At 37.7% G+C, this 27,333-nt stretch overlaps 1 protein-coding gene across 3 annotated transcripts in view; it reads left to right on the top strand.

Annotated features, from left to right (window-relative positions):
- Cped1 (cadherin like and PC-esterase domain containing 1) overlaps positions 1 to 27,333 on the top strand; it is a 265,317-nt gene that overhangs the window by 211,846 nt on the left and 26,138 nt on the right. For all 3 annotated transcript variants that reach the window (XM_047560301.1, XM_047560300.1, XM_047560299.1), the window contains 2 exons: positions 11,019 to 11,136; positions 17,638 to 17,774. In XM_047560301.1, coding sequence (XP_047416257.1) covers positions 11,019 to 11,136; positions 17,638 to 17,774 — 255 coding nt within the window. The remainder of the gene's footprint in view (positions 1 to 11,018; positions 11,137 to 17,637; positions 17,775 to 27,333) is intronic.

Genomic DNA, 27,333 nt, shown 5'->3' with positions numbered 1-27,333 from the left:
TTGACACTAGAGAATGCTAGAGAATGCCTTTCAGAATGGACTTCAGCATTCAGGACCACACTGGCCCCATCCAGGCTGATCTCAAGGCAATTAGATTGAAAAAAAAGAAAATTTCATGTTTATTAGTTCAGAGATTTGGAATGTGTGAGAAACAGACAGAAGTATTCCAAATATTGATGTCATATTTATGCATTTAGTTGAACATAATGAATTCATCCGCTTATAATGTGTTTCAATTTACCTTCTTCCTGAGTTCTTTATGGACTAATTGAAAATTCTTTCATAATATAATGTATAGCCACGTTTTACTGGTATTTGTGTAGGGAAGCACACAGTTACGTCATATTATGTAATGGATCATTACTATGTAGATTTTAATGTGTTTTAAGAAATGAACATCAAGCACAGACAACTGAAGCCATACCCTACTACTTGACCTCAAGTTCAATTGCTTTTTAGAACACAAGCAATAATAAGTGTTGGCGTGGTTGTGGGGAAAAAGGAACACTCGTACATTGCTGGTGGAGTTGCAAATTGGTGCAGCCACTCTGCAAAGCAGTATGAAGATTCCTCAGAAAACTTGGAATGGACCCGCCATTTGACCCAGCTATCCTACGCCTCAATTTATACCCAAAGAACTTAAAATCAGCATACTACAGTGATGCAGCCACATCAATGTTCATAGCAGCTCAATTCACAATAGTTAGATTGTGGAACCAACCGAGATGCCCTTCAATTGATGAATGGATAAAGAAACTGTGATATATATACACAATGGAATATTACTCAGCCATAAAGAAGAATAAAATTATGGCATTTGCAGGTAAATGGATGAAGCTGGAAAATATCATGCTAAGTGAAATAGGCCAAGCCCAAAAAACCAAAGGCAAAATATTTTCTCTGATAAGTGCATGACAATATATAACGATGTGGGGTGGTGGGGGGAAGAGAAGAATGAAGGAACTTTGGACGGTGTAGAGGAAAATGGGGTGGAAGGGGGTGGAGGACAGAAAGATAGTAGAATGAAACAGTATTACCCTATATATATGTATGATTACATGAATAGTGTGAATCTACATTGTGTACAACCATAGAAATGAAAAGTTGTACCCCATTTGTGTATAATGAATCAAAGTGCAGTCTGTAAAAATAAAAAAGATTTTAGTAAAAAAAAGAAGTTATGCATCACTGAGACAGCATAGGAAAAATAAGTAGGAAGGAGACAAAATAAAGGGAAAAAATAAAACAATAAAATTTTAAACTTATTAGTAATCTCTCACTAAAACTGGATAATGTCAAGTATTGAAACTCATCAATTTTTAAAGCAGCATATTTAGGTTTATCATCTGCATAAAATAGAATGATAGGTAGTTATACATTTTTTTAAAAAATCAAAGTAAGCTAATAAACGCAGATAAATCTTGCTCACCAAAAAGTTTATTAGAACAAATTTTAAATAAAAGTCAAAACAACTCCCACTCCTCAGAAAAAGATGTCTAATTTTGTTTTGTGTTTTAAAAGGAAAGTAGAAATTTTCTACAAGTTTTCTAATAAAAGGGGATAGAGTTGGAGGCTTATATGATAGGAATTTTTAAACAGAAAATTGAGGAAACTCAGTTTGTTGTCACGGTCCTGCACTTGGTGTCATTAGAATGAGCCCACCGTGAACATCATGATTCCAAGTTAATTTGACCAATTTCTGCCGGATTCAATTTTGGTCTCTAACGCTATCCGCTCGGGAGTCTGGTGGCTGTTTTCACTCAGCTCAGAATGTTCCAAATGTTCATCCTCCTGCCTGGGGCATTTACTTGCCTCCTCTCACTTGTTCCTGCTGATAGACCACAAGCCCTGTGAACATGGCAGTCCTAAATGACTTGCAGGCTAATAACCCAGAAATTAACACCACTGACACCTCACTTCTGAGACTTCTGGCCTCTAGAATTGTGAAACAATAAATTTCTGTTGTTTATGCCAGCCAGTTTGTGGGACATTTTTACAATGGCTTTAACATTCTCATATACCCTTACAAAAGCTATCAGTTCTGTTCTCATGTTCTCTTTTTGTACCTTCCCATCTAAATATTACTCTCTTAAATTTGTAAATTCGTAATTTTTTTTTATGGTACCGGGTTGAATCCAGCACATCCTCAGTCCTCTTTTTAATATTTTATTTAGAGATGGGTTCTCACCATATTGCTTAGGACCTTGCTCAATTGCTGAGGCTGGCTTTGAACTTATGATCCTCCTGAGTTGCTGGTATTACATGCATGTGCCACCACAACCAGCCTAATTTGTAATTCTTACTCTAAACGATCCACTCTTCAGTTTTTTGTCCAGAATTTTTGTGTGTGCAGTCAAGTGTATTCAATATCTAGAACTTCACTTGAGATCATGGTATGCATCATGCTTCACAATTCTTTGTTGCTTCTAGTATCTTATATATCTATCTCTTCACTCTGCTTCCTTCTTTTCTAAGTACCATAATATTCCATTATGTGGATGTAGTATAAGTTGTTTATTCAGTTCCCTATTGATGGATACTTGAGTAGTGTCAAGTTGTCTGTTAGTATAAGAAGTGGTCTGGTACATTTCTTTGTACATGTATCTGTGTATATTTTATTAAATATATCTATAAAATAAAGTCTTAACAGTATAATGACTTGTTTAAAGGTATATGCTGTTACATTCAGAGATATTTTCAATTGTTTTCCGTAAAGGATATAAAACTCTTCATATAGATTTACATACATTTGTTTTCTTCAAAACATTCAGTTTTAGGATTGTAGTATACAAAGGATGATTGCATATAAATTATGCTATGATTATTTCTTGCTAATGTATAGTTCAACTAATTATTCTACAAATGTTCATTGGACTTTGGATTCGGTGAGTCACACAACAGTACTCAGGAGTTTATGGCTGACTCACTATAATATTAAGAGAGCAGTTGTTAAATTTACAGACAACATGAAGACAAATAATAATTCATTCCTTTGGAATAAGATGGGAGTTTGTACAATAAGCCCATTTGGAAATTTCTCAAAAGAGGAAAACCACAGACATAAAATTCTACAGCTAAGTAGATCATATAGGAATGATCTAAACATCTTTTATTTTTGTACAGACTCAACAATATTAGAGCCAGAATTGTACTTGAGGCCTTTCCAATGCCCTAAATATATACACTCTAATGGAGCCTGGGCTGGCTGACTAGGCCATGTTTACTCTTATATTCTTATTCTTCTTTCTCTGCTCCAATAGTCTCATCACTGGATCACCCCTACCCCCAAATGGGCCCCCATTCCTTTCCATTGATCCCATATATAGACAATATATTCATATGCTAACTGATATTGGCAACCACATTTTGAAGGCTTATCACCTGCCCAGGAGTGTGAGAAATGCTAGAAAGAGAAGGATGATCTGCAACTTTCTGATCGATGCTTACATCATGGATTGATTTATACCAAACCAACCTTGGTATGGCTGTATTTGAAAAGGCATAATTAGGCAATGCAAGTTGACATTAAGGAACCAGCTCTCAGCTGGCACTGGGGTGAAGGTGGCATAAAGGAGGTAAAGTACTGAACCTTTCTCAAAAAGCTTGAGATCAGATGATAAAAGCAATGATTTGTCCTGTCTTTCAGAAGTCAGCAGTGTATTAAGATGAGGTGGCAGAGGTGTGCCATGAGACCAACCATTTAAATCCTGCCCCTTAATAATTTAGCATTTCCATTTAGTCATCTGTAAAATGAAGGGAGGAGATGTTATGATAAAAAAATAAGATAATATTTGTGAATCATTTAATATGATACATAGTATAGAGCAAATACTAGAAAGTAGTTATTTCATTTATCATTATGAGTATCATGATGTTCCAGTTTTATACTTGAGAAGTTAGACTAATTTATACTAGGTATCTGTTAGTATGGATGGCAAGTTAGAAATCCAACTAGCAACTGATATTCATCCTAATATCTGCATAGTATTTTTACAATATATTTATGACAAAATAAATTCTTAATTCATATTTGGCAAATTCATTGTGATTTGTTAATGTGATCTCTCCCATTCTTTAATGTAGCACTTTTATAAGAATTTAAAAATGAGCTGTGGGCGGTGGTGCATACCTGTAATTCCAGTGACTCAAGAGACTGAAGCAGGAGGATCATAAGTTCAAAACCAGCCTCAGTAACTTAGTGAGGCCCTAAGCGATTCAGTGAGATCCTGTCTCTAAATATGTACATATATATATATATATATATATATACACACAGACACACATATATATACATATATATACATATATATACATATATATGTGTATATATATATATATATATATATATATATATATATATATATTTGCAGTGCTTGGGATTGAACCCAGGGTCTTGTGCATGTGAGGCAAACACTCTGCCAACTGAGCTATATCCCCAGCCCTCTAAAATGAATTTTTTAAAAAGGGCTGGGGATATGGCTCAGTGGTTAAGTGCCCCTGGTTTAAATCCGTGATACAAAAAAACACAAAAAAATAAAAACAAAAAACAAAACAAAACAAAACAAAATCAGTTGTGTGAGAAACAAAAGAATATGTCCCAAATATATAAGTGATCATATTTAAATATCTCCTAAAATTATGCTATATTTATGAAGGATTTTGTATATTATGCATCTTTAATGTGAGTCACATGCAATTCAGGATATGTGATATTGCTATTTAGCATATGTTTAAAAAATCAATCTTCTTGCCAACATGAGAAAAAATATGAGGCTTGTAGATTGATTTTCACAGGAGAGACTAAATGTAACTAAAGTCTTTAACATGAAAAATTACTACAAATCTCAAAACCAGCTAATGAAACATTTTCCAGTGGTAGGAGCAATATTCCCTAGCATAATGTTTGTGCATTTTTTTTACTAAGTTCACTGCTCAGTGCAATTTAATTTTTTGATTCATTCTAGAAATTTTGGGTCATCTTTTAGTACATGTCCAAAAAGAAAAGAAAAGAAAAAGGAATTGTGTGTGTTGTAACATAGACCTTAAGAATGAAATAGTTTCAATACTTGCGACTTGTCTCCTCTAGAGTGAGAGCTAATAATATGACCGTTTTCTGAAGAGCCTCTTAAAGGATGCACAGACTTACAGAAAGTATCATGATGCGTCTCTTCAAATTGGACCCCTCATGTACTCATGTGTTTATAGTATTTATTGCATATAATTCTTAGCTCTAGATTTTAAATATTGAAACCACAGACTGAGATGTCAGACTCCCTGTTCTCATGGCAAGAGAACAGGTGACAAAGAAACAATAGGACACAATGGAATATTACTCCGCAATGAAGAATGATAAAATTATGGCATTTGTAGGCAAGTGGTCGAAATTGGAGAATATCATGCTAAGTGAGATAAGCCAATCTCAAAAAACTAAAGGACGAATGATCTCGCTGATAAGCGGATGAGGACATATAATGGGGGTGGGAGGGGTTAGCATTAGGTTTAGGGTTAGGTTTAGAGTTAGGCTAAGGAGAGCGGTAAGAATGAAGGAAAGAAGGACTGTATAAAGGGAAAAGGGTGGGAGGGGTGGGGGGGAAGGGAAAAAAAGAAACATCATTACCCTATGTAAACGTAAAAAAATAAAAAAAAAAAAAAAAGAAACAATAGGACAAAAGCAAAAGGACAATAGTACATGCATCAAACCCCGAGCGTATCAGGGTACATTTCCAGAGGGAGAAGGCTACAAAGCTGGGTTTTTCAGGACGAGTAGGAGTTAAGCAGGTGATAGATGGACAGACAGCTGTGTGGGAGCGGGGATATAGAAACATTAGAAAAAGTAGCACTGGACAGACTTGCAGTTATTCAGGTAGAGCAGCGTACCTGGTGAAGATTAATAGGACAGGATGGAGATGAACCAAAAAAGGAAGTATCAGTCACATTTTATTCTGAATGCAATGCAGTTTCAAATGATATCAAGCAAAAGGGGAGTTAAGATGTTCGTTTTAGAGAAATGGCTTCAACAACAATGTGGAAAACACACGTGTGGGCAAGCAATAGAACTGGTGGCAGAAGAGATCCCTTGAGAGAGAGGGCAAGGCAATTCCCATGCAAATGGACATAAATACACAGATCAAACTGAAATCAAGAAAGTAAAAATGAAATCAAGAGAAGAAAGCCTATAGAAAACTCTGGTTATTGGTTGGATACTAAGGGAAAGAGAGAAGGGAAGTTTCTGGTTTGGAAACTGAATCTCTCCTGGTATTAAAATTATGGGTATGGGACAAATGTGGGAAAGATTATTCCTACGGTCCATTTTGACTATTTTGTAAGTAACAGAGAAACCAGAGTTTGAGATGAAACTGGAGTCTCCACTTCTACTGGCTGGTGGGGTCTGTGTAAGCTTCAGGCCTTTGCAGCTGAGAAAGTCCATTTTGGTGTTAGCAGCTAATCACAGCAAGAGATGCCTGCCAGTGTCGGCTCTGAGGGTCACAGTTAGCAAAGTCAGATTCTTTTCCCTACTACCAAGCTGTGTGTTACAGCTATTAATGGCAGACCCTAGGAGCTCACTGTCAATTTTTTTCCTGGTTCTTGTCTCACAAATTCAAAGAACGAAATTCATAGACAATAACGGAAAGCAAGAGGAAAAGGAATAGGGTTTATTTAAGTGGGAAGAAGAGATAGAACTCCCACAAGGCACAAAGTGACCATATAGCAGGTTGTCACTTAAGCATGCTAGTCTAGGGGCTTATATAGCTTCTGTGTAGGGACATTGATAAAAATTCATGCTAAATAGGTATTGGAGAAGTGCTAAGACTATTGGTTGGTCCTTTAGTCTGTATTCTTTCCTCAGTTCTGTCCTACCCTTCTATTCCCATCCCCCAAGAACAAAGGAGTTGACTGGAATGTTTGTACAGGTAATCTCATGGAGCAGTCTTTACATTTAAAAATAAGTGCTAATTTGGATTCATTAACTATCCTATCTTATTCTTTCCTGATGCAAATTTTGAAACAAATGCAACAAAAAGTCAGAAAGAGGAGGTTCATTGGAGAGATAAATGTCCATGATGCTTCCAAAGGAAGCCATGTGTGGTCATCAAGATCCTGACCCATCCTGGCATGTGGCACAACTGGTAGAGGAAAGCTAACAGATCCAGGAGGCTTCTCAATAGCAGAGCTGACTAACAGTAACTTAAACAAATAAGAGGTGTTTTCTTCTTTTACAACAATAGGTCCATATGGTGACAGTAGATCAAGGATGTCAGAACTGAGGTCTTCACAATTCTCTTGGCCTTTCCCTCATAATACAAGATAGTTGTTTCAGTTTTCAGATCCCTGTAACAGAAAACAGGAAGGAAGGAAAGAGAAAACTTTGAAAGAAACAACCTCTGCCTCAAATAAGCAAGGGCTGTCGCTGCAGTTCCCAGCAAGTTTCTACTTATTGCTCATTGGACAGAATTATGTCAAAGGTCACCACTCTTGGCTACAAGATAAACAGGGGAGGCCTGGCATTAGTGTTCTCTTTAAAAGATGAAAGCAAGGAAAACAGAGATCAAAATGGATTTTGACCCAAACTGTGGTATCTGTCTTAGTTATGTTAAAATTGAGGTCCTGGTGAGGCATGGGAGAGATATTCAGGAAGTGGTGAATATGTGTCTGGGACTCATGAGACTCGCCTGTGCAGAGATGTAGTTTAGGAGTGATTCTGCCATGAGGGTGAATTATCTGTCCCAGAGTGCAACAGAGAGGAGTCAAAGGTACCACTCTGGAGAAGGCCAGACTTGAAGGGCTGGACAGCAGCAGAAAAATCTTCAAACAAACTGTGTTAGTAATAATGTGTGTTGAAATTGAGCAGATTTGTGCCTGATGGACTGTATATTCTTTATGAATTAATAGATAAGATCATCTAGTGAGACCAATGGTGATACTGAAATAAAGAGGGTAAGGGGATTGATGAAGATTTGAAGTCATCCATGTGAAGAAAGGGAGGATTCTAACTAGAATAATTGAGAAATAATAGAAATAATAAAGAAGAGATTAGGCAGTACTTAAGACCAGCAAGAAACTTTTATGCTATTTGTCTTAACATCTGTGTGACTTTTGCCATTGTCACTGAATGGCATGTAGGAACTTAGATGGAGATAGACTGCACAGTTACAGGACTTGAATGTTGCTCTGCATCTTCGGTGAAATACAATGCAAGAACTAGAAATGGATGGTATGGACATTAATTCAGGATCAGAATCGTGGGAATAAAAGTCCTGCATGACTAAAGGATATGGAGGAATAAGGTTAGAAGAAAAGCATGTTACGCCAGGTGCAGTGGTACACACCTATAATCCTGGAGACTCAGGAGGTTGAACCAGGATGAGCACAGGTTCCAGATCAACCTGGACAAGTCAGCAAGATCCTGTCTCAAAAGAAACTAAAAAGCAGGCTGGGGATGTGACTCAGTGCTAGAATGCTTGCCTAGCATGCATAAGGCCCTGGACCATAAACACATGAAAATATGTTTTATTTATAGCAGAAGAGGGAAAATGAAGCAACTTTGGCTTGAATGAAAAGATCTGGAATTAGTTCAAAGATTCTGTTGAATGAAACAGAAAGTTTTCATGTGGACACTTAATGGCCAATTGTGAAGTGGAGAGACTGATAAATCAAGGTGTTAACACTGGCAAATATGGACACAAAATGAAAATATTGGTGGAAGACAGCTACAGGGAGGAGCCAGGTAAAATGAGCCAGAGCAAAAGATAATAAGATGGTTGGGAAGCAACAGCTGTGTGACAAGAGAAGGTCAACCTCTTGATATGCTGGGGCTGCTGAGGGTCTCAGCAGGCAACCTTCCCTGGAGATGGCGACACCACAGCAAGTTGTCTTTTCCCCAGTGGACAGAACATTGTGAGAAGACTTTGAGGGACGTCGAAGGGTTTGCTTGCCATGGATGGGAGTGACAGAGGACCAGTGAAAACATGGGAAGTTGTACCTAAGGGGAGGGACGTGTCCCATGCAGGATTAGAGGAGAGGAGAAGGCAGCTGCATGGCATTTTGGTTCTGGCGTGAGGGTACCAAGGGCCTGAGATGGGGTGGAATCTGCTAGTTTCCAGGTGCACACAGTCTTAATCTGAATGAGTGTCAGGGGCTCCAAGGTGCCAGCAGATGCCTTTGCTCAAGACTCCAACAGAACATTGGGGAGAATATATCATGGAGTCCCAAAGAAACCTGAACCCAGGTGTGCCAATAATGCAGCAAACTCCCAGGAACCCATCTCTTGTGGGGAAAGGAACAGCTCTGGAAGAAAGACCGACTTTCAGGAGGGGGCAGCTACGCCAGCACATTCTGAGACACCATTAGATGTGACAGGAGTTGAGGGGAAGCAAATGGGTCCCTCTGGAAGGAGCTGGGTGCTGCAGGGAGTGAATGGATATTTTAAAACTTAGGTGGGTGCATAAAACTATTTAAAGAGAGAAGAGAAATTTTTCTTCATCTTAAAGAAATGATCCCACGGGGTCAATAAAGGGAGGTAAATTTTAAAGATATTTATCCACCAGCTTAAAGAGTACAACTTGGTATTACTCTAAAAGTACAGTAATATCACCAAAAAATGAGAAATACTACTTACTCCTTTCTGACCAAGCACCTTGTTAAGGATTGAAATGGGCTCTCAGAGAAACGTATCACAGGAAACTGCTCATGTACTCACAGGTCCTACAAAGGCACAGCCAGGGGCACTGTAACGTCCGCATGTATTGCCATCACTGCAGTGGTTCATGAATTTCTTAAATCGCATACTAAACAAACATACTCTGCACAGTACTGAACAAGAAAATCCCTTTTCATTATCTTATTGAACTCTTAACGAGAACTGGGGACAAGCTGCTCAGGAATTGGGACTCCCTTTGTGAGGTCTCCAGCAAAACTAAGTATGCAGATTATTTCTGGGGTTAGGTCCATTTTAAACAATTCTAAATACTACCTTTTTTGTATAGATATATATATATATAAATGCTGAGAATCCACAAAAACAGCTGTCATTCATTTTTGTGAATACATCTCACCAAATTTGTCATCATCCGATGAAAAAGGAAATAAGAGCTGCTAATGAGCTTTTCCATTCCAGATTGGCTTTTAAAATTCTACTAGTGCGATTAATCACTTTTTGGATCAAAAAATATTAAAAGATTTCGTATAGTATGAAAAGAATGTTTCATGAACTCTTAGAGGAAGCAAGATGTTTGGCTGCATCTTATGTTTCTTTAGTAGCTTGACCGAGCAGGAGTTTGTTAGTTTGTTATTTGTAACACCAAAAAAGGGTAGAGGTTGGCAACCCAAAGTTGGCCCTGTAGCTCCACTATATCATTTTGCTTGTTCTGCTTATGGTTTCCTCATGGTCACAAGATGGCTGCTTATCCTTCAGGTTTGTGTTTGCATTCTAAGCAAAAGAAATGGAGCAACAGAAATAAACTTTTCCAGAAAACCACAGATGGTGTTCTTTTTTTTTTTGGGGGGGGAGTCTAGAATTGTGTTCCATAACCACCTTTAACTACAAAACACTGTGAAATGGAATTTTTAAATGTCGGGCCCATTGTTTCCTCCAACATAAAAGGGTCTTTCCATTACAAGAAAAAAAGGAAGGAGAGTGAAGGTTGTGCAATCACCTAATGCAGTCTGCACAGTACGTGAGATCTCTAATGCAATTCTTCCCCCCACCACCCTTCCTCATTTTGTAGTGAGAAATGAGGACAAGTGACAACCACATAGCCAGTTCATGGCACCGCTGGATCTAAAATTCACAGGTGCTACTCTGAGCACAGTGACTCTCTTTCCCACATATCCCACTCTTCTCTTGTTCCATAAAATGCACAAAGCATGCCCAGTTATATTGATACCACCTTTTCTCCTAACTTCCCCAACTCTATCCACTTTTCTAAGGTTATCTGGTACATAAAATCTTAGTTTTTTTTAGAGTTTATTATGAGTCAGATTAATTACTGTGACAACTAATTCCTATCATTTTAATGCAGGATTGTGGCTTGTTAATTCACCCGGAGGAGACCTGTGGGTTACAGCCTGTTTCTCCTGAGTACATTGAAGGCATTTCACACCCTGAACTGAAGAGATGTCCATCTGGGGACATAAAAGGTGACTATTACTTTGGATATAATTCCTTATTTAAAAAATTTGACATAGGTAAGTATATGCTTATTTAAACTAATATCATAAAAAAAACAAGGGCATTACTTTTTTCATTATTATGAGCTACAATACACATAATAAATATGAATGCATGATTTTAATATTCAAAATACTTTGATTAATCATATTCTTTTCTCTTCATCTTCTCCTCTTTGAAGTGCCTTCTGCTTATCTGCAGATCTCATTTCAAAAGTTACTTTTGCCAGGGAGCAATCCTTAATCCTCAAATCCATTTCCTTCTACATTTCACAAAACTGTACTTTTCTTTCACAGCAATTACCACAGGTGTTTAAATAATTAAATATGCAACTAGTTGTTAGATGTCAATTTTCCCAAGATATTAGCTTCAGGAGGGCAAGGACTTGTTTACATTATATCAATTCACTTGGTGCCACAATTTATACATAGTAGGTGAAAATAAATATTAGTGGTGAATCGAAGAATTGCAAAGGATTCAGTTTCAGTTGAAAAGAATTTATTTTAATTCTAAAAAATTCTTGAGAATGATCATGACTGTTCCCCCATATATTGAACATTAATACAGATAGGAAAATAAAGACCTCAAATTCAAATTACAGTGTTATATCCTGCCTAATCCTTTAACAGACCTGGAATGAGACACGTTTTGGTGCCACTCTCATGCCCTGTTTTTTTCCTTCCCTAGCAATCATCTTTCAGTGAATACAGTGGCATCAAGCCAAAGCTGGGAAAAAAATTGCATTCAAAGTGATTATGGAAGCAGGGAGAAGCTTCTCCAAGCTTCCTAGTTACCATTCTGTCCTCCTGACCCCCAGTCTCCCTTCATCTAACAGGTCTGAGAAAACGTTCAAGAGCTTGCCATGAACTTCACACCACTGCTTGAATGGGAAATGTGTTTCCCAAATGGGCAGGGCAAATTGCAATTTGGCATGCATGGTTAGCAAACGTGGGCAGGTCTCCCTTCTTAAACATGTGTTCTAAATAATAAATTCCAGTCGGTGTATGAGAAGGGATTTACCCATTATGGTGTGTCAGGTGGTGTGATTTGTGATTCTCTGCTAAAGGAGAAGCATACTCTTAACGTACAAAGGAGACACCGATATGTCTGGTTAACTATTTTTTTAATCAGTTGACAATTTATGACAATCATAAAACAACTTAATTCTATTCCTCTGACTGCACCAAGTCAAAAGTTCCTCCACAATAATTTCAAGACACATTACTGGGATTCCTCAAGAAAAGGCAGCTTGTTCTACATATTAAACCTGGGGTCACTTAGGTCAGGCTCGGTTGTGTGCTGTCTCTGTGTTAGGAGTTTCCAGGAAAGACTGTCAATCAGGTCCTCTGAAAAGATCTCCAAATCGATTGCCAAATCAAGCCCATGATCCTTTGTCTAAAAATTCATGGCCTCCTTATACGAGCTTCTCTTCTCTCTCACCTCCTCCCGGCCTCCTTACCTCATGTATGCCAACGACACTGCTCCAGGACTCCATGTTTATGTCCACACTGTTCCCAAACACTACAAGTCCCTGTCCTGTCATTGCCTAACTTCTTCTGATGCTTACCTTCCTCTCCAAGAAGACTGTCTTCTCTACTTGATTGCCAGTTTGGGTTCTCCTCTGTGTTCCGGAGCAATCCTGGGCACAGATTTACAATAGCTCTTAGAAGTGGGTACTTAAAAGTTCCTCTCTGTCTCCGGTCAGTGATCTCTGAAATGGAACGATGCACACCAGGAAGGGGAGGGACCGGCACAAGGCACGCCACAGGGTTCACTGAAGTCAGTAAAGATGCGAATAGATGTGTGTTTATTTTTTTCTAGTCATTTTTATTTTTATGTTTTATAATGGACATAATATATAAGTGTCAACGTGTCTGTACATGTGTTACAATGTACGTATAATAGACGTCAAGGGTGCATGAGCAATAATGCTTTTACTGATGGTTTCCCTAGATTGTCTTCCCATGGCACAAATTGTTACTGTTCATTCTTCAATGTCTAATATATGTCTGAAAATGGTTGCTGAACTAAAACTAAGATCCAAACCACCCTCCCTCCCACAGAAGACTGTGAGCAGCCGGGACACAATGATCAGGATCGACTCCTCCCCACTGGAGCTGCTAAGGGCCTATCTACTCAAAATGAACAAGTGAGATCAGGATAGCAGCTTCCAAGAATATATTCTTTGCTACCAGAGATGATTTTCTTCCTTAATAGCAGGATTCCCTCCTGATGAAAGAAGTCACGGCAGGTGACACTGAAAGAAAGCTCATTCAGGCACTCTAGGTTAATCTTATGCAGACAATCCCAGTCATGTTCAAAAATCTTATTTTAATAGCACATTACATTTATTCAGTAAAACTGGATCCATTTTTTACCTTGTAATGTAATGTCAAAATGTCTTTTTCATTAACATTAGCTAATGTACATTTGAATAACTATATTTCAATTCTTAGATTGATGTCTATCATTTAGGAAATAATTCAACTAAGATCTAATCTAAGAATTAAATCTGTTGCTTAAGAAAGAAGCAATTATTCTAATTTGGAGAATGAAAAAATGTATACAGTGATCAATGAATAATATTTAACTTTAAGGAAAATAAGTCAGATGGCATTTTATGATATGAAAACCATTAAAAGATTTCATGGTACTTTATATTTAGCAAGGAAATGTCACATAATCTAACACTTCTCATATTAAATATATAAATGAGTTTTCTTTTCTTCATAATAACCACCACTTTATTTCACAATATTAGAGAGCCAGGAATTAGTTCTGGCATTTATATGACTTTATATGTCACCATGAGCCTGAATACTTCTCCATTATATCAACTACTCTGATTCACTTAAATGGCTGAAATCTAGTTTGCATTATACATAGAGCTATAACTATAAATAAAATAACTTTTCCTAAAAGATAGTTTCATTCCTCAGAATGTTATTCCTTAAAACATATGTCATACTTTATTTCAGAAATCACAGCTTTGAGTCATTCAGTGTTTAAGTATATAACACAGAATTTATGTCCCTTTTTCTGGCAATTTTTGTTAAGAGCTGGTGTCACTTAAAATGTCAAGAATCCCGGTCCTGCAGATGTTATACAGATGGCTATTTCAAGCAGTATTAGTAACCCACAATAAATAAAAGGAATTGTTCACCAATACAAAAATGCAAAAAGTTTTGACTGTATAAATATATAGTAGTGTGAACCATTGGGGCTAAGTTTTCAGAGACCAAATCAAGCCTCCTTTTTATGTGCACGCAATGTTGTGCCCACAAACTAATTGCACCCATATTTGAGTCTTTATGCATTCAATTGACCACTTGTTTCTTCATCCTTATCAGCAAGTGGCCATGGAGGGCCTGTTTGTGAAAAATGAGCTGTCAGCAAAGTTGTGGGTAGAGAGTTCCCCCGGTTTGGAGGTGGGATGCATGTTCTCTTAGATATTCAGCCATTGTATGAAAACTCTCAGGAAAACATTTATGCCCTCAATATACTGTCACTCTATTATAAAGAAAATTGACAATCTTTGTTTATACATAGTCTCTATCATCACAGGAACCCACTGAGTGAATTCAGTTTTATAAAATAAAGAAAAATTCATTACAACAACCAGTTTGTGGGTTTTCCTATAAGAGACTGTTGGGACATATTTCATTTTCAACTGATGGTTTTATGCTGACCTAACCTAACACGATAAAAGAGGAGCAAGTTGCAGACTCTTGGTAATGGTCCAGCCCTGTGATGAACAGCATGACCCCACTAAAGTCCTTTAACTCTTTAGGGCCTCAGCTTGCCTCATTTGTAAAACAAGAGAATGGAGAGAAATAGCTGAGTGCCTTCTGCTCCCACCAAGATGATTCTGCACATCACTGAATACAAATCTCCATAATGAAAAGACTAAGCCTTTCTCTAAGGAGGTTTTCTGGGGGCATTCATCAAGAAAGATTAAACTTTAGGTTATGTCTAAATCAAAGAGTATTAAAGGAACCAGAGATGTGAATGAAGTTGTTTATTGATTGTAAACCTTGTATGCTGGAGCAAAATTGGACTTAGGAATCAAGATATATTCTGAATGAAAAAGAAGAATTATTAAAAAAAAAGAATCGGCAGAAGAAATAGGCACATGTGAGCATAACCTGCATTATTCCATTTAAAACCAGCACCTGTCCCACATTGTTTGTCTTCTACTTTCTCTATCTGGAAATTTTGGAAACATCTTTCACCTAGCAGACCCTCCATTTTCTGCAAAACATGCCATCTATGTGGAGACCAGTCAGTTCTTCTGCCTCACTCCTCGAAGGCCCATCTCTTCACTGTCCCTAAAGTACCACACCTTCCACGTCTCCAAATCTTATCCATCCATAAAGTCCTGTTCATATTTTATACTCCATGAAAACTTCCAGAAAACTCTGACCTTCATGACTCTTCATTCTGAACTACTTTGGTATGTTCAAGGTTGGGGTATGGGAGTAAAATATATTTGTCACAACGGCTGGGTGTCAGGCATCGTGTCAAGTACTATACCTATTTTCCTTACAAAGAAGTAAGTTAAATCATGAAAAGATTAATTTAAATAGTGGATTGCAACCTTGACTTTGTACTGAAATCAATGAAGAACAGTCCCATGTCTGGTGATTATGATATATTCAGTCTGGGATACAACCCCCATATGGATATTTTTAAAAACTTTCTGGGTAATTCTGATTTGCAGTTAACATTGGGGTCCTCAGGGCTTGTCGAAGGCAGCAGAGACCAGATGCATGTGTCTCCAAATTCTAGGATCTTTCATTACCATGCAGATATAATCGAGTATCAATTTTACATTCCCTGTTATATGGTATAATTATTTTACATGTATAAATTATAATCCCTAACCTGAATATCAATTTGGGGGACTCAGAATTATAGTTAAGAACATGAGCTCTAGAACAGATAGTCCAGTTCAAATCCTGGTTCTACCACCTGTTTCTTGGAAGTCAACAAGCTACTTAAACTTTCTGAACCCTAATTAAGGAGGTGATAATAGGGTGAATATGAGGCTTAAATTAGTATATTAAAGCACTCTCTGGCATATGGGAGGTGCAATTAAAATTCTATTTTTTACATTACTATGATATTTTAACACCGATGGCACCTAACACCTCATGGGAGAGATCTTAATATATTAAATTAAACTACATTGAGTGATATGTATGTGGAGAAATGGAGTGTCACTCCCCAGTCCTGAAATTGTGTAAAAAGTACAGAGTTAGTAGACATTGAATGAGACTGTTTCTGGAATTCTCATTACACTGAAAAATCAAAGCAATGAGAAAAATATGGCAAGAGGAAGAAATATATCTGCACTGCTTTTGAATTTAGTTCTACAAGTCTGCTTCAGTTGATTTTGTACCCCTAAAAAGATTCTATTATACATTTTCTTCCATTCCTTGAATTTTATAATTTTTCATCTCCTTTACCTTATATTTTCCTTTCTCTTTCAGTTTCTCTCTCTAAAATGTGTGTACTTTTTACCCTTTCTGTGATCAATCAATATAAGCCATAAACTATAATCCTTTTATATTTTATTATTTATAACTATTTCAACAAACACAAACCTCACGTACACAACTCTGACGTCCCTGAGGTTATGAATGTGAACTGCATTATATTCACGCCCTGAAAAGAAATTTTTCCCACTAAAATTCATATCACACCAGGGACTTTTACTACCACACCACAAATCAGACCCAGAATGGATGAAGTTTTTAAATTCTTTTTTCTTCTTAATTCAAAAATGTAGGTGAACTCTGCAGGTAACTAGGCCCTTTCAGTACATTATTCCATTACATCCTCACACCAATCATGTGAGAACACAATACATCTCACTAACAGATGAAGAAATGAAGGGGACACAGCCAGAAAGAGCTGAAGAGCTTCACACTAAAAACCATCCATCAAATTGAGGAATAATGACTCATCTCCAAAATAATGAAATATCAGAATACAGAAGTAGTTCACTTGTACCTTAAATCTTTTGGGAGCAGGAAATATATCTATTATTGGATAAGCAATCTGAGAATGTGTTAATTTAGTATACATTTGAGACCTACTAACAATTTGGGGAGCTCTTAATCTACTTCAGTCCTGTTGACCAAAGTAGCAGTGATATGCTGTTTAAAAATAAGTAATAATTGAGTAGTACCTGATCACTTAATTTTTGTTAATGTAAGTATATGGTTTCATGGAACAGAGCTCATACTTGATTTCAGTGTGAGTGGTGCTATTTCAGAACATTACTACAGCTCTTCTATTTGGTTGGCAGGAGGCCATGCATTGCTCCACTGGATTTATATGATAAGAATAATCTTCTCACTATAATTTCTGTAATTGTGTGCCATACGCTGGATTCTAAAGTTACTTGCAAACTATAATTTCGCCAGTAGAAACCAAACCAAAGGACATTTTGCCATCTGTTCCAGGCCAGTGGATCGTGCCTTGCCTTAGTTGTTCAGACAACAGGACCTGCGACTGGAGAGAAATAACTTGGCAGCCCCACAACTGCCAACATGGTGTCCTAACTAAGCCTCAGCTCCAGCAGTGCCTGGGAGGAAGGAAGGTAGGTGCTGCATCCAGTCCTGTTGGGGAAGCCTTTGATTTTTGCCGCCTGCAGCTCTAAAACCAGGCAGTTGTATCTACTAGATTAATTTCTTGCCCTCACGCACAGAGGAAAACTAATTGAATGCAACTTGGCTTTTCAATTACATGTAGATGGTATCATAGAAGAGTTTTAACAATTCTTGTTCGATATATTCATTTTTATCTCCATCAGTGTACTTGACAGATGGAGGATATTAAAGTTGTGTCCCGCGCTGACCCAATTCCATTCTGTTTTTGTAGCACAAGTTGTTAGGAGTTTGCCACGTCAACTGACAGCTGGCAGTTCAGAGCAGCTGGCCTTGTCAACCGCAGCTCTAGGGGCACTGCTGTTGAGACAGACATCTGTAGCTCAGCCCAAGAAATAAAATGCATGCAAGACGCACTTCTCGTAGAACTTTCCAAGTGCATGGCATTGTTTTTGCACTCTAACCTTGCTGATCTTCTTTCACATTCCTGGGCAGGTCTCACGTGGCCCTCACTAGACTGATTTTCCCTTTAGTGAGGCTTCCAAGCTGATTTCTTGGACATGCCTTGTCTTCTTGCTAGGCATGCTCTGACTAGGTAGAGTCCGGCAGAACTCTCGGACATGCGAAACGGGCTCATAGACTGAGATGCTTGCTTAATAACACCAAGTAAGTAATCTTCACCAGATTTTCCAAGTATTTTTTTTATTAGATGGACATTTCCTTTTACACTGTGTGTAAGATCTCACACATGGGCATGATTTCAAAAGCTGACTTTTACAAAGTTTTATTTATGCATTAAAAGAAAAAACCTTGGAGACTGGGCGTGATGGTGCACCCCTGTAATCCTAGCAACTAGGGAGGCTGAGGCAGGAGGATCATGAGTTTAAAACCAGCCCCAGCAACTTAGTGAGGCCCTAAGCAACTTAGCGAGACCCTGTGTCTAAATAAAATATTTTAAAAGGGCTGGGGGTGTGAGTGTGTGGTTAATTGCTCCTAGGTTCAATCCCTGATGTTAAAAAAAAAAAAAAAAAAAAGCCTGGATAGAACATAATAGAATACATAATAGAATGTATGGCAAATTTTCTACTAGCAACTGGTTTAAGAAACCTGACAGGAGGTGAGGATCAGAACAGGAAGATAGACATCTTCTTCATTAATTTCAATAGAAATGCCTCGGTTTTCATGATTAAGGATATCTCTAATGATATCCTTAATATTAATTTGTAAAGAGGGAAAGAAGGAAAACAACCACTATGTTTCCGTCAGTAATATTAACTGAGCATTGATTCTGAACAGGGAACTATGTATCTAACCTTCTTATACCTTAAATCCCAATAGACTGTAAGCTTCATGAGGTCAGGCAGTGTATTTGATTTATTGCTATAACCTAATTACTAAATAAATTTTTGATACATAATCATCCCTCCACATTTATAAGGCTGAGATGTAGATCATGCTAGATTGTATGCTTGGCACGTGCAAGGCTCCATCGGGGTTCAAACTCCAATGCCAACAAATAAATAAATAGTGATTGAGTAAATGAATTAAGATATTGTTTACTCCTAATCACAACTCTGAAATAATAATATATTAATATTATTAGTAAAATAATATGTTATTAGTAATAATGATCTTTCTTCTTAAGACAATCCAAGTCCTGAGAGACTGGGTAATCCGCCAGTCACTGCAGAAGCGTGGGAGTGACTGTGACTCAGGCACTTTGAACCCCCAGCTTGGACATCCACCCTCCACAGCTTAGAAATGCAGCACTGGAAGCAATGACAATCGCTGTTGCCACACCAGCCAGATGTCTCCAAACTCAGAATACCATTCTGACCTCAGAATTTAGAGTATTCAGTAAAATTCCAAGAAGATGTCATAGTTTATTAACCTGAAAAGCAGTAGATATTAAGTTCATCACTAAATTCTGTGGTTTGGGATGGGACATGTATTGTTTCTCAGGCTCATTTTCTTTCATCTGTAAAATAGTAAGTAAACACGATCTAAGCCTCTACTGTGGATTGATTGATTTTGTAGAAAGCTAAAGGCTGTCTTTTCCATCTTAGCTGGGAATGCTTTAATAAAATACCATAGACTGGGTGACTTGAACAACAGACATTTATTTCCCACGGCTCTGGACATTGAGGAATCTGAGATCAGGATGCCAGCATGGTCGGGTTCTGCTCAGAGTCCTCTTCCTGGCTTCTGGTGACTGCCTTCCTACAGTCTTCATGTGGTAGAAAGAAAGAGCTCTGGTCTCTTCCTCTGATAAGGCCACCAGTCTCATCATGGGGTCTCTACCTTCATGATCCATCTAAATTTCATTACCTTCCAAACTTCCACCTCCTGATGCTGTCACACTGCAGGTTACTAATTCAACACATTAATTTAGATGGGACGTAAACATTCAGTCCATAACACTGTCTCTAGTAATTTCAAAGTCGATTTTTAGCAACTCTACAAGATAATGGTAAGGAGGATAGATCACTTTTTCCTACTTGTTAGCAAGAGAAGATTGGTTGTTGCAAAGTCTGAAAACAGTGTCCTATGCTCAGGTCAGGTGATCCCCGCAGAGACCAACTAGCTGCCTGCTTAGCGGGGAGAGCTTATCATATTGCCTCACCTAGTCCAGAGTCCTTGAGATCTGTGTGCTCAGAAACTCACATTTTCCAAAACACTGGCACTGGTCCTACGAGTCTGATTTGGTTTCCAGGATGTTAAATTTATTTTATACATAAACAGGGAAACATTGTCCCCTTTTAGCAGAGGAGTGGCATATTCAGAACTAGAAAGATCTTCCCATAACAGAAGGGAGACTGCCTAAGATAAGAAGGAAATGGATGCTGGGGAGACTGAGGCTGTTCATGGGAAAATTCCAACATGCAACATTGAGGAGGCAAAGCAAGACTGTGTAGAGAATAATCCATTGATGTAAAAACTAATGCATACATACAAACATGCTTGCTTACACAGAGAATTTCTGTGAGTAACAAATTGGTAAGAGTGAATACAATAAGTGGAGGGGAGTGGGAGAGGGGTAGGGTACAAAATGAAAAGTCAGGACCCTGTGTTAAAACATTATTAAGAATCCCAAGGCAATGGTGGGACAATCAACCAAGCATAGAACCCTTCCAAGCACAAGCCCTGTGAGACTGTTCAGATTACATGCCCACGAAAGCAGCTCAGGTAGTAGAGCATGGCTGGGGAAGAGAACAGAGATCATTTTTAGTATGTGTGTTTTCATTTTCAAAATATGTGAACATTGGTTTTTGAAACTAAAACTATATATGTTAGGGTTGGAGGTGTGACTCAGTGACAAAGCACTTGTCAATCACTAGCATGAGACTCTGAGTTCAATCCCCAGCACTGTAATCAATCCATAAACCAATCAATAAAAAAACAGAAATTTATATTTTAAAAGATTGTTTCTAAATCATAACTAGCACAGAGCTAGTGGAAATGCACAGGAGAGAGATCCTGAGAAAGATAGTTCACATTGAGTCACAGGATTTGGTAATACAGTCAGATGCCTATGTTAATAAGCCTCATAAAGTAGAGATAAACATTCAGAATTGAAACTATGTTACAGCACTTGGTTTAAGAAAGCTCCATTTATTAATTGGAGTAGGTAAGCAAAAGATTTTCCCAGTTTATTTGTTTTTTTTTTTTTTTACTCTCCATTAGAATAATAAAAATATACCAAGTACTCCTTAATTCTCATGTTTGATTACTAAGACAAATAAGTTCTCATTCTACCCATAACTTTCTACAATTATCATAGCATTCCAAAGACAAATAATCTTAAGGCATAACAATTACAAAAATGGAAGAAAAAGTCATAGGAATATTTTGCTTTTCAAATGTATTATATGCTGGACATTTTTGTATCTGTTTCTACCATGTCAAATATTGAATAAAAGAAACATATTACTTTCAATATTCACTTAACAACATAAGGACAATGAGATAGTAATGAAGCAGGAGAGGTTCAGACAGGTAATCACAAAGCCTGAACTATAGATCTCACCTCGCCAACAAAGTGATTATTTTTATTCATCAAAATCATCAGATTTATTATGCTGCCCCGTTCCAGAAACACCACTGTTGTCAGTTATCCATAATATTAGCACAGAGCTGAGTCCCCCGATCACTTGAAGTTAAGTTCTAAAGTACGTTGAAACTTTTGTGCTGTCACTTCGTTCATTGATGAAATGTTTTTTGAGGTAAGAATCTATCCCAGGAGTATACAGCATTCTTCCAAATGCTAAATGTCTAGTGGACGAAGACAAATGAGGGAAGCAATCATTGCAAAACAGCATGATGATTGGCAGGATGATTGCCAGTCCCCAGATCCAGACTGGAAGGGTTTGGAGAAGTTTCTAGAAAGAAGATGGCTGGACAGAGTAGTGTTTGTACTTTGAGGCTATCTATGAATTGATTATTTTGAAATCACTTAATTGAATTAGAAAAAGCAGTGATCTTCGTTTTTCCCAAGAGCATTTGCTGTGAGAATCCCGTCCCTCAAGTCGAGCACTTTCTGACATCCCTCTCAGTGGGATAAAGGAGAAGGATCCAACCAGGTGAGAAAGACACTAGAGACAGCACTAATAAGGATCTCAGTTTTTCAGGTCTCCAGTTTACACACCTTGGGTTATGCAACACACAATTTCTAACAGTATAGTAGCTGTACTAACCTGAGGACTTTAAAAGTAATATAGAAAAAATGGAAAACTAAGACATTTAATAGTGAGCATCCAGAAATTTCCTTCTTGCCATGAATAAGTAGTTCAAAACTATTGTGCTGAGAAAAAAGAAGAAGAAGAAGAAGAAGAAGAAGAAGAAGAAGAAGAAGAAGAAGAAGAAGAAGAAGAAGAGGAAGAAGAAGAAGAAGAAGAAGAAGAGGAAGAAGGAGAAGAAGAAGAAGAAATCAGAGCTTTAATTTAAGTCTGAAATTTGGCAATCTTCATTTTTGGGAAATGAATGAAACTGAGTTATTTTTCTCCAAAGAATCAAATCTAAAGGAAACAGAATTTGACAGGTCCAGTGAGAATTATTGAAAAGTTAGGCCTTCAAATACTATTCTGCTTTCTTTAGAATCTCCAAGTAGTCATTTCTCTCCGTCGAGTTTCCTTATGTTGTTATTATGACCTTTTCCATCTTTTTCCTACTGTTTTACATTGATGAATGCCAAGACTATGCTTGAAAATCCAAGCCCACCTGCAAGGAATGAGCAAGACACAAATCAGTTGAGATTTGAAAGGGGTTCAGGTTTCCAGTAACTTTGACCAGTAACCTCACTGCACTTAAAAACCTGTGAGCAGCACCAAACTTTCTGCACCTCGGTCATTTCCTTCATTTCAGCAGTGTTAACAGAAGGAAAGACAGATCAAGCTCTTGGGTGAAAGGACAAAACCACCTTTCTCCTCAGATCATTTGTGAGATTCATTTCTATAGCACACTTGAGTGTTATGGAGGGCAGGTAAATGTGAGACTCCTTTTAAACTCTAGCTCTATTCAAATAGGATGTGTCTCATTTATAGGTTTTTATAAATATGTTTAATTTTTGTGATTCTGTGTTGAATCAAAGCAAAATCGATTGAATCAAAAGCTACAATTCCAATTATACTTTCACACTTTTTCTCTAAATAGATACTCAACTTCATAAAAGAATGAATGGAACATTGATAAAAAATTGTCAGAGCTTACCTTTATAATCACAGTGTGAAATACGTAGGGAATGGTTTAGAAATATGACAATCAAATTTACTGCTGAAAATCGGGCAACTATATCATGTAACCCAATTGAATGAAATAAGTCCTTATTTTGTTTGTCAGCTGAAAGCGGTTCAGAATTTAAACCAGTAATAAAATATCTGAAAGAAGAGTGCAATTAAGAAAGGGAAATATAAAAGGCAATGTTTACAGAAAGTACTTGAACTCAGCTGTTAAAACAGGAAATGTAACTTAAATTTTTAAGTAATGTTTTCAAGCTAAGTAGTGTCTTGAACCTAAAGGTGTTTAAATTTTTGAAGTGTGGCTAATTTATAATAATATATTGTGAGTAATGTGAATTCCATTATGGCTACTTAATTTATCGTTGCTGTCACTTTCAATAATCCTATAATCAGGGCTGGATAAAAGAAGGGGAGTGTACTCATGCTCCCCAGGAGAGGATGACTCATACCTGGTACCCTCCTTCTGCGTTCAGTAAATACACTGACTGACAAGCCAGACAAAATGATGACATAAGCAGTTCAGTTCCAACAGCTAGAAGAACCATGTTTAACTGGGGTTACACAGTTGCTTGATCTTCGTTATGGTTCAGTTTTGTAAGTTTGAGGGTGATTTGTTTAAATCTCAGTCTCACATTTATTTTCACCTCCAAACAGCAATTTGATTACCCATCTATAGTCAATTTAAATTAAAATGCCTGATTAGAATACATTCATTGTAGCCAAATCACATCCCACAGAGAGATGCTTTGTTGAACTGAATTTTTGTCATTACTTGAATATCATTAGTCATCTGATCTGTCCCGGCTTCGTGTTGCAACTGGACACCCTTTGTCTCCTTTAGAAATGGGTGTCTCTCTTCTGAGAGCAGGTTTTCTCAATCCTGGGCTTCCTCACCGTGGGGCTTCCTCAACACAGGTGCTCTGCTTGGCTCTGAGCTAGATGTGATGAATAAGACTTCTCGCTGTACTTTCATCTTCTTTTTTATACCATGTGAGTGCTCTCCAGTCAGAAGGCATTACCTCCACTAGTGGACCATAGAGCCTACTGCTCTCCTGTGGAATTCCCCTCTCGGATGTTTTGATGGGTCCCTGCTGGCTGGGTGAGCCCTATGTTGTCATCCTCATACATTTTATTGGGCCAAAAGAATGCTTCCATTTCTATACATATTAAAGACAACCTAAGCCGAAGAAAGAGAAAAAAGGAGGGAAAAAATGTATAATCCCTGTGATGCATAAAAAGACTTCTATTCTGAAAGAAATAGTTCCCTCCCACAAATAATATTTATTGATGAAGATACAACCACAACTTTTGGGAACTTTTGATTTCAATATTCAGTGAAGTTATTTTTACTCCATGAAAAGAAAAAACAAAAAAAAATATTCTTACTGGCTCTTTGTATTTAATGGTAACTTTTTTTTCTCTTTAATTGCTTATGTCCACCAATACCTGTATATGCTAATTTAAAAAAAATAACTTTCATGGGAGAGAGGAAGAGTCATTTATTAATTGTACTGATAGTATTAAATATTTATTATAATTTAGAATTTGGGAAATAGAATTTGTCCTCTAAAACAAATAGTCTGCACCTTTCCTTTTAATCAATTTCATCAAATCTGAATGATCAAAAAAATATAAAAGATTGAAAGTGAATCATGGGACTGAAAAGAACCACTCTTTAATTCATGATGCTACTTGAAATTTCGTGTTGTACATTTAAAAGGGTTAACATTTTGAAGTTAGAAATCTTTTGGTTAGGGATACTAGTTAACCTTTTATAAAATCTGTTTCACTGATAGAACAATCAATTTACTATCATGACTTCATTTTATTTTAGTTACGCTTTTATTGTTTTCATCTTTCATGAATGGAAAGGCAATGGGCAAAGATATTCCTCTAGAAAATGGCCTTCCCCAAGCTGTGTCCACTGCATTAAAAAATGCTCTCTAGATATTTGCTGTGTAACAGAACTTGCTTTGCAAATGATGGTGGGTGTGCCCCTTCTGGCATCTGTGTAGCTCTTGTTGGTCATGAACGCACCATGGAAACACCAGGGACCTGCTCTGACCATGTTGGCTTACTCAAGTGACAGTCTCTCTTTCAGTCCTCCATCCAGAACCTAGGTTTCTGCAGTAGCCCTTCTAGTCTCCCTAGGGTCAGTAGTAGCAGTTTGGTGGCTAGAAGGGAGACTGCCATGACTCAGACATTTCCATTTCCATACCACTTTCTCTAAATGGGTTGGAGAATTCAAAGTGTTTCACAAGGCACTGCCAGGCACTCTCAAACAATGCTGCTTGGCTTTTCCTGTGCCTGAAAGCCAGCTCACATCCACTGTGTGCTCAGTGTGCCAGCCACAGGACACGTCTTTAAAGTCTCATGTAAGTCCTCTAAGCTGGTGCTGCAGTTTCCTCCATTTTACACATAAGGAAATTACACCCTGGAGAGGCCACACCATTTGTCTAAGGTTTTCTAGGCAATAAAGAATAGGATCTTAGAATTCTGAAACAGGGCTGTTTTGTCTCTGATCTACTTTGGTGGATCACATCTTCAGACCTAACCACACAGAAAGACCGGAGATCCACAGCTTTGTCAGGATTTTTCTCTCAGTAACATGCCGCTCCTTTGACTTCCGTAAACCTCTGTATCTCTCCTTAGACCATAATACAGATATCTAGTGACCACAGTGACTCCTGGGAGGAATTGTACCTCTATACCAAAAAGAAGAGAAGCTGCAAAGAAAAGTCCTCTTATGGTTTGGATGTGAGGTGTCCCCCAAAAGCTCACATGGAGACAATGTAAGAAGGTTCAGAGGAGAAATGATTGGGTTGTAAGAGTTTTAACCTAATCAGTGAATTAGTCCCTGATGGGATTAACTGAATGGTAACTGGAGGCAGGTAGGATGTGGTTGAAGGAGGTGAAATTGGGGCCGTGGCTTTGGGGTATATATATTTATATCTGGCCAGTGAAGTCTCTCTCTATTTCCTGATGATGTGAGCTGCTTCCCTCTGCCACGCTTTTTTGCCATAATGTTCAGCTTCACCTCAAGCTCTGAGGAATGGAGCTGGCCTTCTAAGAACTAAGACCTCTGAAACCGTGAGCACTCAAATATACTCTTTCTCCTATACTGTTGTGCTGGTTGGGCCATTTAATCATAGTAGCAAAAAAGTTCATTAAAGTAAGTCTGTCGTGGTGATTTGGTTTAAAGCTAGATCTTGAGGGTCCTATCCTAGTATCATGATCTGACTGGTATCCTTTCTGCCAAATTCATATGTTGGAAGTTCTAACTTCCTAGTACCTCAGAAAGTACCTATAGGTATATAGGGCCTTTAAAGAGGTGAACAAAGTAAAATTAGATCATATGGATGGGGTCTACCTATTCCAATATGACGAGTCTTTAAAAGAAGTGATTAAGACATAGACTCACACAGAGGAAGACCATGCAAAGACAAAGAGAAGACAAGCCAGAGAGGCCCTCAGAAAAAATCAACCCTGCCAACTGCTTGATCTTATAGATTTCTAGCCTCCAGAAATGTAAGAAAATAAATTTCTGTTGTCAAAGCACCAGTCTGTGGTACTATCCCAGCAGCACTAGTAAACTAGTACAAGTGAATTTGCATAATTGCTAGTATCCAAATTAAGAGTTTTCATGATGATTCAGAATCCCTGTTTAAAAATCAGAAATCTAGTCCAGAAGAACAGTTATAAGGTAAATCTAATAAAAAGCATTTCATTTCACAAATTATTTTATTATACTACAATTTTATTGCCCCAAATTGAACTTAAGAGGATTGGTGTGGCCCTTGGCATGTTATTTAGTCTA

Source organism: Sciurus carolinensis, chromosome 8 (assembly GCF_902686445.1).
Source record: "Sciurus carolinensis chromosome 8, mSciCar1.2, whole genome shotgun sequence".
Classification (NCBI taxonomy): Eukaryota; Metazoa; Chordata; class Mammalia; order Rodentia; family Sciuridae; genus Sciurus; species Sciurus carolinensis.
The sequence above is the reverse complement of the archived record's forward strand: the minus strand, read 5'-3'. Positions and strand labels throughout refer to the sequence as shown.